This window comes from Pteronotus mesoamericanus, unplaced genomic scaffold, assembly GCF_021234165.1.
Source record: "Pteronotus mesoamericanus isolate MK-2021 breed Mesoamerican mustached bat unplaced genomic scaffold, CSHL_Meso_final contig_50, whole genome shotgun sequence".
Lineage (NCBI taxonomy): Eukaryota > Metazoa > Chordata > Mammalia > Chiroptera > Mormoopidae > Pteronotus > Pteronotus mesoamericanus.
In genome coordinates, this window is record NW_026555186.1 from 32,987,078 (window position 1) to 33,000,470 (window position 13,393).

At 42.3% G+C, this 13,393-nt stretch overlaps 1 protein-coding gene across 2 annotated transcripts in view; it reads left to right on the forward strand.

Annotated features, from left to right (window-relative positions):
• The window catches only part of ATG10 (autophagy related 10), a 214,151-nt gene extending 207,268 nt beyond the window's left edge, over positions 1–6,883 (forward strand). Inside the window, exons 6-8 of one of the 2 annotated variants that reach the window (XM_054578556.1) lie at positions 5,409–5,506; positions 6,188–6,303; positions 6,624–6,883. In XM_054578556.1, coding sequence (XP_054434531.1) covers positions 5,409–5,506; positions 6,188–6,287 — 198 coding nt within the window. In that variant the 3' untranslated portion in view covers positions 6,288–6,303; positions 6,624–6,883. The remainder of the gene's footprint in view (positions 1–5,408; positions 5,507–6,187; positions 6,304–6,623) is intronic. The other variant, XM_054578557.1, reaches the window with a different exon arrangement.
• The last annotated feature ends 6,510 nt before the right edge of the window (positions 6,884–13,393 follow it).

Genomic DNA, 13,393 nt, shown 5'->3' on the forward strand with positions numbered 1-13,393 from the left:
ACTAGGATCGCAACATCTGGCATGCAGAGCTGTGCTTTTTTCCTGTTCATTTAATACCGTTTCACTATTTTTATTGCCAGCGCCACTGGGCAGCAGTTTTTGCTGCCTGTTGGAAACCAGTCCACCCCGTGGGCAGCACAGCCATGTGTCCTCATGGCCAGCTCCATCCTGGTAGAACTAACTTACCTGATGATGGAGCAGTGGAGGTGGGAGGGGAAGTGGAGGTATTTCTAGGCCAGAAGGCTGCAGACTCTCTCTATGTCTAACTTGAAGCGCTAGCAGCTTTTCATGAATTAAACACATTTCAAATTATTTTATTTTCCTTTGGTGGATTTTCACAGCCTGAAAATTTTTCTTTGGCAGTTTTTTCAGTTTTATACTTGATTTTCAAGCAGAAGCTTTGCTGACCTCTACATTCTGCTACAGTTAGAAATCTACTCCTATTATCTATCTATAAAACTGTTCTTAAAAGATTATACAAATATGCCTTCTTGTAAATCCTATTGTATTGGATCAACATTTCATAGCTTGCTTTTTAAAAGCAACAGCATCTTTCCAAAACAACATAATTTAAAATCCCATTTAAACTTTTGATATTTAAAGACAGTTATTCATGTTAATATTTTCTGTCTAATTATGCAGATATAAGTTATCAATATAGTAAAGGGTTAAAAAATTCAGTCCCCCCCGCCCCAGGTAATCAACTATGCATTGAGGAAATGTCCAATCTGTTCTAAGAGCTCTTTGGAAACATGAAAGTCTCGACTATTTAAAAAGATATTTCATATGAGCATTACCATGCATTTTATTTTGTTAGAACATAACCTTAAGTGCTAATGTGACTGTTTTTATGTTGTTTGAGGAAAAATGAGTATTAAAATGCTAAGATGACTGTTTTATGTTGTTTGAGGAAAAATGAGTATTAAAATGTTGTAGATTACCGAAGTGTTTTTGAAGTACCTGAGCTTTTATTTTACTTTAAATTCATTTACATTATTTCCCATTAATTTCTTCCTGAATACCAATATATTGATAGTTCTAGTTGCAATAAATGTAAACCCAGACTTTTTTTTTTTTTACTAGCACCTGTCTTGCCTTTGGTTATAATCAGTTGTCAAATGTTCCTGAACATATAGATATTAGTAATATTTTCACCATCCTGCATAACTCTGTAGGAACTTTTTGTTTTTAGATATTGAAATTGAGCTCTATCATAAGATGTCAGGTCTTATTGTGGATGTCTCTGTGCTATCACATCCTTGTCTGTTTAGATATCAGTGGGTTAAATTATAATAGCCAACTAAATGCTTATTATGTCAGGCATTATTTTCAACACTTTTCTAGCATTTTCTCATTGAAGGATAATAATCAATCTATGAGATAGATGCTATTAGTTCCAGCTATCAGATGAAGAAATAGAGGCATAAAATGGTTAAGGAGATTGCCCAAAAGTTCATAGCTACTAAGCAGTAGAGCAGAACTTGCCCTGAAACAGTCGCAACTGCAGAGCCCATGTCTGTGCTTATCCATTTGCTATACGGACTGAGCAAAAGATGACTTGTAGATGCAAAGTCCAGGTCTTTACGAAGAAGTATCAAATGAGCCGAGCTGCTGTGTGACATGGGCCTACATCTGCTTAGGCAATGGTCCCCTGAACTACAAGTGCGCATGTGTCTCCAGGATGTGTGTCATACTCGGATATGGTTCTTCTTTTGAGGTCCTGTAAAGGTCAGGCCATAGGCCTGGCAGGAAGAGGCATGTTCTTTATGCTATGATGAAGCCATTCCTCATGAGTTACCAGGTCCTTGAAACTGAAGTGTAATGCGGTCAGATTCTTGGGGGATAGCCGTGGGTGGTGGCTGTGAGTGCTCCATCCACGTAGGCCCGAAAGGGAAGGCCCAGCCACAGTCTCTCCCAGTGTCCCACATGAGCCTGGGCCCCCCAGTGCTGTACCACCTGGATGTTTGAGAGCCCGGTTGCTTTGTGTGTTTATTACCGTTTTCTTATTTCCTGGCTTTCAGTGGTCTTGTTTGAATGTCTGTCTACCTCAGCCATGAGTATGGACTCACGTGTTCAAAGCTGGAGGAGATTCCCCATGAGCATGAAAGTGGCCATGAGAATCCTCAAAGGACCCCAAGGGACAGTGAGCCTTGAGGAGGAGGGGAGGCTTTGTGGTTGAGCTGACTCCGCACTGAGGCCATTTCTATCTAATGCCATCCTCAGAGGTCTAGGTATTTTTTGTTAGAGAAGGTGATATGCCTTCTCCTCAGTAAGATTCGGTTACAGCTCTTTATAATCCAAAAAGAATGTAGACTAAATTAGCTTTTTAAATGCCTACCCTCCGACAGTAATTATTTTAGTCCAGAACAATCCTAAAATTCTTTTCCTTTTCTATGCACATGTCCTTCTTCAGTCTCCTGCCGTGAACACCCTGTCCCCAGGGCTCTTCGGGCTTGTTTTTGTCTTGTCACTCTGATCCCTGTTTAAAGATCACTTCTTCAGCAAGACCTTCCCTTTCACCCAGTGTAAACATCACCACAGCCCCCCCAGAACCATGTTAACCTGTTTTATGTCTTTCATAGCACTTATTATTAAATGGATTATCTTGTTTATTACTTGTTCGTTGTGTTTATTATCTGTCCCCTGCAATGGAACATAAGTTCATGGGACAGGGATTTTGTTGATCTTTGAGATACGGTGATCTCTATAACTATGCCCAGAACTGTTCCTGACAGATACATAAGAGATGATCAATAGATATGTGTTGCATTAATAAATATTAGCTTAAGGCAGGTAAAGGAAGCCAGAATCAAGTTGGACGGAGGACTTGCTATAGGCCTACCACCTCTGGGCTGTGACCCCGGAGTCTGGTTAGGACTGGGGACAAGGGTAAGGGGAGAGCTGGAGAGAGGGAGCTTAGGCTCTGCTGTGAGGATCAGGCCACAGCGCGGAGACATTTGGAGGTGGCTCTTGAGGAGACATAACACCAACCCATACCAGGTGGATCACTTCACACTCACCACACGTATATATTCCAAAATGCCCACACCCAGAGTCTCCAATACTAGGGGAACCGTCCCTCCCATTTCTTGTGAGCGGGCGTGTGCACATACACAAACGCATGACTGTTGGGAGGCTGGTGGGTACAGGCAGCAGAGACAACCACAAATAAGTCTTCGCATGCAGAGTGCTGAGTTCAGCTTCTCCCTGGACTGGCCGAGAAGAGGAGAAGCCAGATGTTAGGCAGCCCCTAGTCCAAATCCAGCCTGCAAGCGTGTTTGATTTGGCCCACAATATGTTTTTGTTTTTTTTTTAAATTGTGCCAACATTTAAATTGAGGAGGTTTTACATAAAAATATGGATTTCTAGGTTATTTTGACAAACGGGAAGGCCGGACACACTGAACCTGCGTTCTCACGCATCACGCTTGGCAGGAGCAGAGGAGCACGGACAGCCTGGGCTGGGCGCCCTCTCCTGGACCGCGTCCCTGCTGCGGCATTTAACTCACCGCGCTCCTTCCGCTCACCTGCCTTCTCTTCGCGGGTATCCGTCAGAGTATCATCAGGCTGCTATAACAAAATACCACAGGCTGGGTAGTTTATAAACAACAGACGTTTATTTCTCCCAGTCCAGGAGGCTGGACGTCTGAGTGAGATCCGGGTCCCAGCACTTTCTCCTGGGGGCCCTGTCCCAGTCCCAGGGCTTCTTGGTGTCCTCCCATGGTGGATAGGGGCAAGTTTGCTCTCCGGGGCTGCTTTTTAAAAGAATTCATTACTTCTTAAAGTATGGTTGACATATAATATGATATTCATATCAAGTGTACAACATAGTGATTTGACATTTACATACCATACGATGTGATCACCCCAATAAGTCTAGTAACCGACCACCTGTCACCATACAAAGATATTATATTATTGACTACTTTCCCTGTGCTGTACGTTATATCCCGTGACTTACTTATTATATAACTGAAAGTTTGTACCTGATTCCCCTTCACCTTTTTTTGTCTAGCACCTACTTCCCCCCCTCCCCCATTCCCCTATGGCAACCATCAATTTGTTCTCTGTATCTATGAATCTGTTTCTGAGTTGGTTTTTTTTTTATTTGTTCATTTGTTTTGTTTTTAGATTCCACATATAAATGAAATCATACCCCTATGTTTATTACAGCATTATTTACAATAGCCAAGTTATATAAGCAACCTAGGTGCCCATGGACAGATGAATAAAGAAGAGGTGGTATATATAATGGAATGTCACTGGTCCATAAAGAAGAATGGAATATTACCATTTGGGACAACATGGATGGACCCAGGTGGCATTATGCTAAATGAAATAAGTAAGACAGAGAAAGACAAATACTGAATGGAGCCCCTTTTATAAACTCCTTAACCCCATTCCTGAGGGCTCCACACTCCTGACCTAATCACCGCCCAAAGGCCCCACCCCCTAACCCCGTCACCCCGGGCATTAGGATTTGAGCATATGACTTTTGGGGGACACAAACATTCATAGCATGGCAGTGTTTGAATTTGCAATCTCTAGCATAGTGTTTAAACCACAACGTAAATGCTCAGTAAGTTTATTATCAAAAACTGTTTTTGCGTTGGTAGAATTTGAGCATAGATCATTCACCGCCTGGGAACCTCCTAGGGCTCCTTATTGCTTGACAAGTGATGTCCACACCCCTAACCTGACAGTAGTGTGACCTATATCTAATACACTGTCATTCTCTTATAAAGGCAGAGGAGTCCCATGGTATGGGCTTTTAACTTAGAGAAACAGCCCTGTGAGCTTGGGAGAGGGAGAAGTGAGAGAAACAGAGAAACTCAGAAAGAGAGAGACAGCGAGAAGGAGATCAACTTGAATAATTCAAGCCATTCTCCTCCCCGCACCCGTTCTACCCGTTGAACATGTGCCCAATGGCACTGAGTACAGTTAAGCCTGAAACAATTAACATGTAACACAATTTATGTAGAATGAAGTGTGCATGATTTTGGTTCCCTTACCACTAACAATGAATGAAATACATTGTTGAGATGGTCGGGCTAACTGGGTTTCACAGATGCCCTTGAGGAAAAACTAAAGAATAATTAAAGAGCAAAGGGAAACACTAGCTGACAAAGAGAGAGAACTGATAAAATTTATCTACAGTTTGTATTGTGTAAACAAAGTCACGTGCCCTCCTGTAACTGACTATACTCTTTTCTCTATGTATACCTTTGTTTCATTCCTCCTCCTGTTGGACTTGGAATTATATTTCAAAACTGAAATCTATCTGTATCTTAATTTAATAACTGAGAGTTTAAAACAGGCCTTCATTCTGAAGAGGTGAAACAGGTTATATATTTTAACTTTTTCGAAGTAACTCACCCGGGCGATCGGGACCCACTCTGACTCTTACAGGAGCACCCCATACTGGGGCAGCCCTTTTTCGTACTCCATCCCTGCAAAACGAATGAACTCCTGAGTCCTGTGTTAAAGAATTCTCGAAAAATCAATAGGTAAGAAACACCATCAAGATACACTGGCTTTAACTCTTATTTTAAAATTGTAAATCTTTTTGTGTGACTCTGAAAGCTAAGCTAAAGAAGAAATATTCTTTGTAATAATAATAATGGCTAACATTTATTGATTTTTTACTGTGTGCTAGGTGCTGTTCTATTTTAGATATATTAATGCATTGGGTTTTTATAACGCCCCTATGAGCTGAGCTCTATTCTTTTACCCAGTTTATGAAGGACGAAGCTAAAGCAAAGAAGGGTTAAATGATTCGGCCAAGGTCACAAAGCTAGTTAAGTGGTGGAACTGGGATTTGAAAATTGGAAAAGCAGGCATTTTGCCGTGGAGCCAGGCTCTTCATCACTTCATTCTCGTACCTTAGCAAATGCTATAAATTTTAAGTGTAAAATTGGAATCATGAAGAGATGTCTGGGGTCCCAATGCCTCCAACCCTGTTAGTGAGGGATCCTCACAGTGTTTTTGGGAGCTTGAGTCCTTGTCAATCAACGGGGCTGGCATTTGGAAATGCTGGGCTGGCATTTGGAAATGCTGGGATTTCAGTTGGTGGACACACATCTTTGAAGAAAACCTTGTTTCTGTTATTGTCGATAACTGATTTTTTATCACTCACCCAAACTACAATGGAAATGTTAGAACTGCTTGTATTTCTGCTTGTTTCCCAGGAATGTCAACTACATCACGTCTTGGCTGAGCATTGTCGGGCCAGTTGTTGGGCTGAATCTACCTCTGAGTTACGCCGCAGCATCCTCTCAGGATGAATGAAATGTCGATCTTCAAGGTGAAAAGGAAAGGCTGGACTGAATGTTTTGCTATTACAAAAGCCCTGGAGTCTCTGTTACACTTAGATGTGTTGCCCTTGCTGGCCCCACAATATATTAAGTTTGCTTTCATGTTTAATAGACTGATTGCTGACTTGTTAAAATTTTCCAACCAACCAGTACCCAATTATTTAGGAAGCATTTACTTTGCTATAAGTGACACTCATACAACAAAGAACTGGGTGGTTTTATTTTAGAATTGATATCCTTGAAATAAGTCTTTACTGCTCAGTAAACCTTCTTTTATTCTCCTGGATTGTGTTTTGCTCTTGTTTTTCAGAGTCTTCTATTGAGCCAGGGAGCTTAGAAATGGCAGCATGAAGAACGCTGAAAGTTTCTGTGTCTGACGCTTGTTTTAACAGGGCTGGTGCTGTGAATTTTCAGCTCACCAAGATTCTGACATGGATTTTTTTTTCCCCTTGGAAGCAAATGTCTGCAGCACCTGATAAACTGTGTATTTAGAAGGAATAACTCAAAGACACAAATCGATATACATAGCAAAAAATGACTCTAACTCAATAAAGGAAATACTGACATCATTAGGGCATTTTCAAGTCATTCTTTCATTTCTTTGAGACTTGGGTTCTTCATCTTTAGTGTAAGAATAATAAGCTGGCTTAATAGCGTTGCTGTGAGACCACACAAAATCATTAATACATGATAAAATATTGTAAAGTATTATATAAACATTCATTAAGTGGTCACCTCTCTTATATTTGATTGTTTTTCACCCAGTCTGTCAATAAGTTTATTAGCTAGGAAAGTATTAAGATGAACCTAATCTGGAAGAATGGTTGGGAGTTACTTGTTTCGTCTTTCATTCTAACTTGATAGGAGCTGAAGCTGAGAGAAAAATGCAGTTGGCTCTTTAGAGCATCTAGTTCAGTGTCTCTTTCTGAGGGATGCACTTTAGAATCACTGAGGCCCTTTTACAAGTACCAGCACAGGTGCCATCTTCTGAAACAGCCCTTCTGGGGGGAGTCTGATGCACAGGCTTTGGGGGAACCTCTGGTCTGGATATGCTTTGAGTGTGGCATTTATTTTACTGTTTTGGTCTCCCAACGGGCCCTCTCAGATTCTTTGTATAGCTCTGAAGAGTTGGGCTGACTTCCTCACGTGTGTCTGGGCCGTGGCCCAGGCCTCCAGGGCGTAAGGAACGGGGGTGTTGGATCACAAGGTGGCCCTGGGGTGAGCCTTTGGGGTGAGGGCTTATCTGCTGGCAAATGGAGAGAACAGAGACAGTGCTTCCAGTCTGTTGGTTAAGGGCTGAACTCTCACAGAGGAGTGGAAGTAGAGAAGGGGTTAATGTGAACTGCTAGAAAAGCTAAAAGTAAAATTTAAAACGCTGAGCTGCACATATTCTTGCTGGAAGGAGAGCCTGCTTTCATGCTTGCTGGGCATTTTGGTATTTACCACTTAACATCTTTTCAACTTCTGCAAGGGATTTCCCCCTGCCCCCACTCTCCTTAATGTAAACACAGATTTCTCAGCAAATTGTTTCTCAAGCCATGTCATTTCTGGGGTAAAAAAAAAAAAAATACACACACACACACGCATGCACACACATAGAATACTGTGTCATCTGGATTATGTGTTTGTCTGGAGATATTAGTTATTTTTTACTAACAGATTCTGAAGTAATAGTAGTCTATCAGTTTGGGGCCAGTGTGTATTTTTTTTTTTTTATGTTAAAAAATTTTTTTTCTCTTATTGATGTAGACCTGAAAATTTGTGAGTGGCAGAAACAAGTTCTGACGTGCTCCTGTGAGTTGTGGGGACCTCCCTCCCCAGACAGATCCCTCTCCTGAGCCAGCTCTGTTTCTTTTCAGATTGTTTTTCAGTTAAAAAAACCTTAATTTTTGGTTACTAAAAATTTTCATTTTTAATAAAGCAGTTGTGTAACAGACTGTCATCCCAACAGTTATAAAACATGGGAAAGAATTTGTTTAGTCAAAGTAACAGTCCTTTCTCTGGAATATGAGGATTTTTTTCCTCTGGGTTTCCTCTCTCCCTAACACAACACAAAGCCCCTTCAGTCTGAAATAAGGCTAGTCAGAGCTGCCACCAGCCAACCTCCTAAATTCTGCTTTTCGTGTGGCCGTGGAAAAATTGCTTTCCTTCTTTGGTTCTCAGTTTCCTTATTTGCAAAACGAGGATGTTTAGCTGTGTGATCTGTGAGGCCCACTCCAACTCTTGGGTTTGTGAAACGGAGAAATCTAGAGAAATACACTGTGATTCTGGTTTAGCTGCTTGCTGTGTGACTCAGGCCAATTTTCTTAACCTCCTTCAGTCTTTTACCATTTCTATCCAAAAAGCCTACACTATCTATCCCGCCTACCTAGCAAGGGCGTAGGGAAGATCAAAACAATAAGTAAATCTGGGGGCGCTTCACAAGCTGCACGGGGCGCAAGGGGGATATGAGGTCGCGGGCCCTGCTCCTGTGGGGACGCCTGCACACCTGCCTCTTCCCACCTCATTTCAGGCCTGACTCCTGCCCAGCGCAAACGCCCCGATCAGGCAGGTCTTCACTGCCTACATCCTATTCTGACCCTTGCTTATGCTCGTTCCCACCTGGGAATGCTTCCTTCCCTGCCCCTCTACCCAGTCCTCCCCCTCGCCTCTATGATTCCCTCTCTCAAACAGCCGTCACTGCCCAGCACAGGCCCCACCGGGTGAGCTCAGTCTGTGTTACTTACTGTGCTTACTAGCATTTAATTCTCTCCCTTCCACTCTGATTTCTTTCCCGCCTTAACTGCAGGTAGTAAGTGACTTAGGGTGATAACCCACTTTCGGGGCATGTTCTAAGGTGGCACGGGCAGAAGAGTTGCTGTTTGTCACTCATTAGTGACTCAGGGAAGGCTGGGTCTGGGGATTTGTGTGGGTGATCAGTTGGTTGAGCGACCAGTGGAAGGGCCAGAGTCTGTGTTGCTCATCGGGTCCTAGCCTACAAGCTGGAGATTAAAAGTACAAGACTAACCGCCCCTCCAAGGAAAATGTATTAAAATAAAGAAAAAAAGAAATCAAAACCTCCAAGATTGGTATAGTTTTTGTTCATACTCTAAAGATGTTAGGGAATGAGGATCTGCTTGGTAAAAGGCAGCTCTTTACAAAATTCGGGGAGCTGACGTATTCCAGTGAGTCGGGGTTTATTTAGAATTAAAATTTGAAAATAAGAATATGCCAATGTTCACTTCAACAGAAACGTACTAACTCCCTCTTACGGCTCGAGCCCCAGGCTAGGTGCCAGGGACAGTGAAGAGAAAGCCATGGCCCTGGCTCATGAGAGGGCCCCGGGCCAGGGGAGAAGGCAGCAGACCAGCGGAAGTTCCAGGGACAGGGAGACGCATACTCTGGCAGAGGCGTGGGAAGCAAGCGTGAGGGGGTGTTCGCAGCAGAACATGATGGAGCCACAGCAAGAATGGGGAGAGCCCTTGAAGGAGCACGGCAGGGGCTGGGGGGACGTGGTGAGGCGTGTGGCCCGCTAGCAGGCCTGGGGTGGGGTCGGGAGGAGTCTTTCTTGCCACACCAAAAATTTATATGTGGCCTAAAAACCACAAAGAGCGGCTGAGGGAATGTGCAAGTAAAGGAGTTAAAGTGATCACATTTGCAAGTTAGAAAGGACGTGTATTTTTTAAATGACTACTGCACATAACCTAGGACACATGTACTGCGTCAGTTTTTTCACCAGCAGGTATGCCCACTGGCTTTAGAAGCTGCAAGAGTGCAGAAAGGGCTGGGAGTCTGCCAGGGACACTTTTCAGTTTTGCCTGAAGCTGTCCAAAACAAAACCTGCTGGTGTCCTTAAAGGCCCGAATTCTGGCTCAGTGATTTACCCCGGGCAAGTGACTGTACTCTCCGAGCCTCTGTTTCTTAATGTATTAAATGGAAGGAAGTGTATTAGATGAAGTGAAATCAATTTATTGGTTTACGACCAGTATTTTTTTTTTTTTATGAAAGAGAATATGTCTAGGAAAAACGCTCCCCGTGTTTCTCCTTTACTCTCACAATACTACCAAACTTACAACACTTCTGACACCAGATGTGTGGGTTTTCCAAACATCAAACAGTTCTGTAATACCAGCTAAGTGTCCTGCAATACAATTCTGATCATCAGTTCTGATACTGTCTACCTAGAGTGAGCTTCGGATCTTGCTTAAGAGTTCAATTCCCAATTCCCACAAGACTGCTCCCATTTAAGACTCCAGTCTCAAGTCCCAGGTTGTCACCTGTATTTTTAACCAGCCATGTCTCCCTCCTTGGGTTCAATAATTTGCTGGAATGGCTTATAGTACCCGGGGAAACACTTCTGTCTACCAGTTTATTATGGAATAAAGAATATGATAGCCCTAGCTGGCATGGCTCAATGGATTGAGTGCCGGCCTCTGAACTGAAAGGTCGCCAGCTCCCTTCCCAGTCAGAGCACATGCTTGGGCTGCCCGCCAGGTCCCTAGTTGGGGGAGGGGTGTGAGAGTCAACTGATCAATGTAGTTTTCACACATTGATGTTTCTCTCCCTCTCTTCTCCCCTCCCCTCTCTCTGAAAGTAAATAAATAAAAACTTTAAAGAAAAGAATATGATAAATAGGAAGATGAAGATTGTATATATGAAAAGGCCCAGAGGGGTTCCCAGCGCAGGAGCTTCTGTCCCCGGGGCGTGGGGGTGTGTCACCAACCCGGCGCGCAGATGTGTCCGCCATCCTGGAAGCTCTCTGAACATTGTGCTTTGGGAGTTTTTATGGAGGCTTTCTCACATAGCATGATTGATTGTTTACTCTGCTTCTATTCCTGGCCCCTTCCCAAATGATGGGGAATGGATTATAAATTCCAAACTTCTCATCAGAGCTTGGTCTTTCTGGTGACCAGCCCCCATCCTGCAACTATTCAGGAGCCCACCAAGACTTGCCTCATTAGAATAAGTGATGTTCCTATCACCCAGGAAATTCCAAGGGTTTTAGGAGCTCTGTGCCAGGAACTGGGGGATCAGATAAACATATCTATTTTCTGCTATTTTACAAATATATAGGGAGAAGTGCATTGCGCATATATAAGGATATTATTGTTTTGTGAAGCTTTGGTTTCAACATCATGCATGTGTGTGTGCATGTGTGTATATGCACACACACATGCATGATCCAGGCTCTTTCTGCTTATTAATAGAGAACTGACTAAATAAAATGTGGTTCTGTATAGCAATTATAGGGAATGAATTCAGTCCCGTGTATCAAAATAGACAGTTCTCAAAAATAGATTGTGCGTGTGCTAGGTTGTGATGAAATTGTATTTCTAACTCCAGAGGACGTTCAGAGATTTGAAAAGTAATAGAAAAATAAGCTATTTTCCAATTCTAAGACCCTCTGATTTCCTCCTTATATTGCTGACCCAGTAGGTTGTTGAAGGTTGTCCTAGAAGAATATAATAAGCATTTAATTACTATTATGCACATGGCATTGGGCTACTTTAATATGTACATAGGTTCCTGTAGCTACTCCTCTGGATATTTATAGGGCTTGCCTGTAAAAGTGCTTTCACGTCTTTATTCTTGAATTTGGTCGTATCCCTTCAAGCGTAATATAAAGCCCTTGCTTTTATTCTACTTTTGTGTTGTCAATAGCGCCACCTAGTGGTATCATTGCCCTATTGCAGGTACCCTGTATTCGAGAGCGTTAGAGCCGAAAGTGATTTTGGAGATCAAGTCCCATTCTGTAATTTATTTTTTAAAAACCGGAAACCCACATGTATTCATTTATTCCTTCATTCATTAACTTTAAATAAGAGTAAATAAAACCTATGACTTTTTGATGATTGCTTGGATTATTCTGAAGCTCTTCAAATACCCAGAAATCACGGTTAAAACAGTGAGGAAGAAATTTAACAAAGCATGCCCTGATAGGTTGGCGGGAAATCATAGTCCAGCATACATACAGCCTTTGATGCATTGTTATGTACACGTGTATGCCAGATCTTCAGGGTTTAGCATGGAGCCTGGCGCTTTGTAGTGCTCCGTAAATCTCACGGAGTATTTGTGCGGGGGATGATCACTGAGCCCAGAGAAGGCTGCCATAACCTCCTTCCTGCAGGCGCCAGGGACTGGACCTGCTTTCCTCCTTCGGGAACTGTCACCTTTGAGATTTCTTTCCCCTGACACCCAACACAGAACGGGATGTGGTCTACTCAGCCCCCTCCTTTAATAGGTTCAGAAAGAGACAACCAACATCCAGGCTTCTTCTGCTTATTAATAGAGAACTGACTAAATAAAATGTGGTTCTGTATAGCAATGAAAGGAAATGAATTCAATCCCATGTATCAAAATAGACAGTTCTCAATAATAGATTGTTGAGTTAAAACAGAAAAATAACTAGATGCTAATGATGCACTCAACAGTCATTTGTATCAAAAATACACCAGTGTCACACGTTTTCTATCGCGCGTATATACTATATGTAAAAACAAACATGGTCTGGAAGGACAGAGGGCAAACTTGGAAGGGAGGTTAGTTACTAGGAGGGTGCAGAGTGGGAACTTGGACTGGAAGTAATCGAAGATGACTTTGGCTCTTTTTAAAATGCTCCACTTATCTATCGACTGCGGAACTACAAGTTCATTTTTGTAAAGGATTATAGTCCTCATAGATAATATGGAAACCACAAAAACATTTGAAGGAGAAAATTTAAAAATTGCTTAAGCATATATCACCTAGGGAAAACTGCAGTTAAGATGTTGATCTATGTCCTGGCACTAGTTTCAATACATTTAATTAGGAACACTCTGTATTTGGTTTTACATCCCGATTTTTCCACTTAACATTACATTTGGAACATTTTCTCATGTCATTTAGTGTTCCTTGAAAAAAGACTAAATGACTAGTTTTTATTCTATATAAAAATATATCAAAGAACTCTACTATCACAGGGGTTTTAGGTGATTTCTAATTCTTCACTGTCCATTTAACATCCATTCATTGAGCACTTACTTCCTGCACTGTCAGGACCTGTGCTAGGGATATAGTTAGTGGTCAGCAGGGCAGACAAAGCCCCTTCTTCAAAGAGATTTC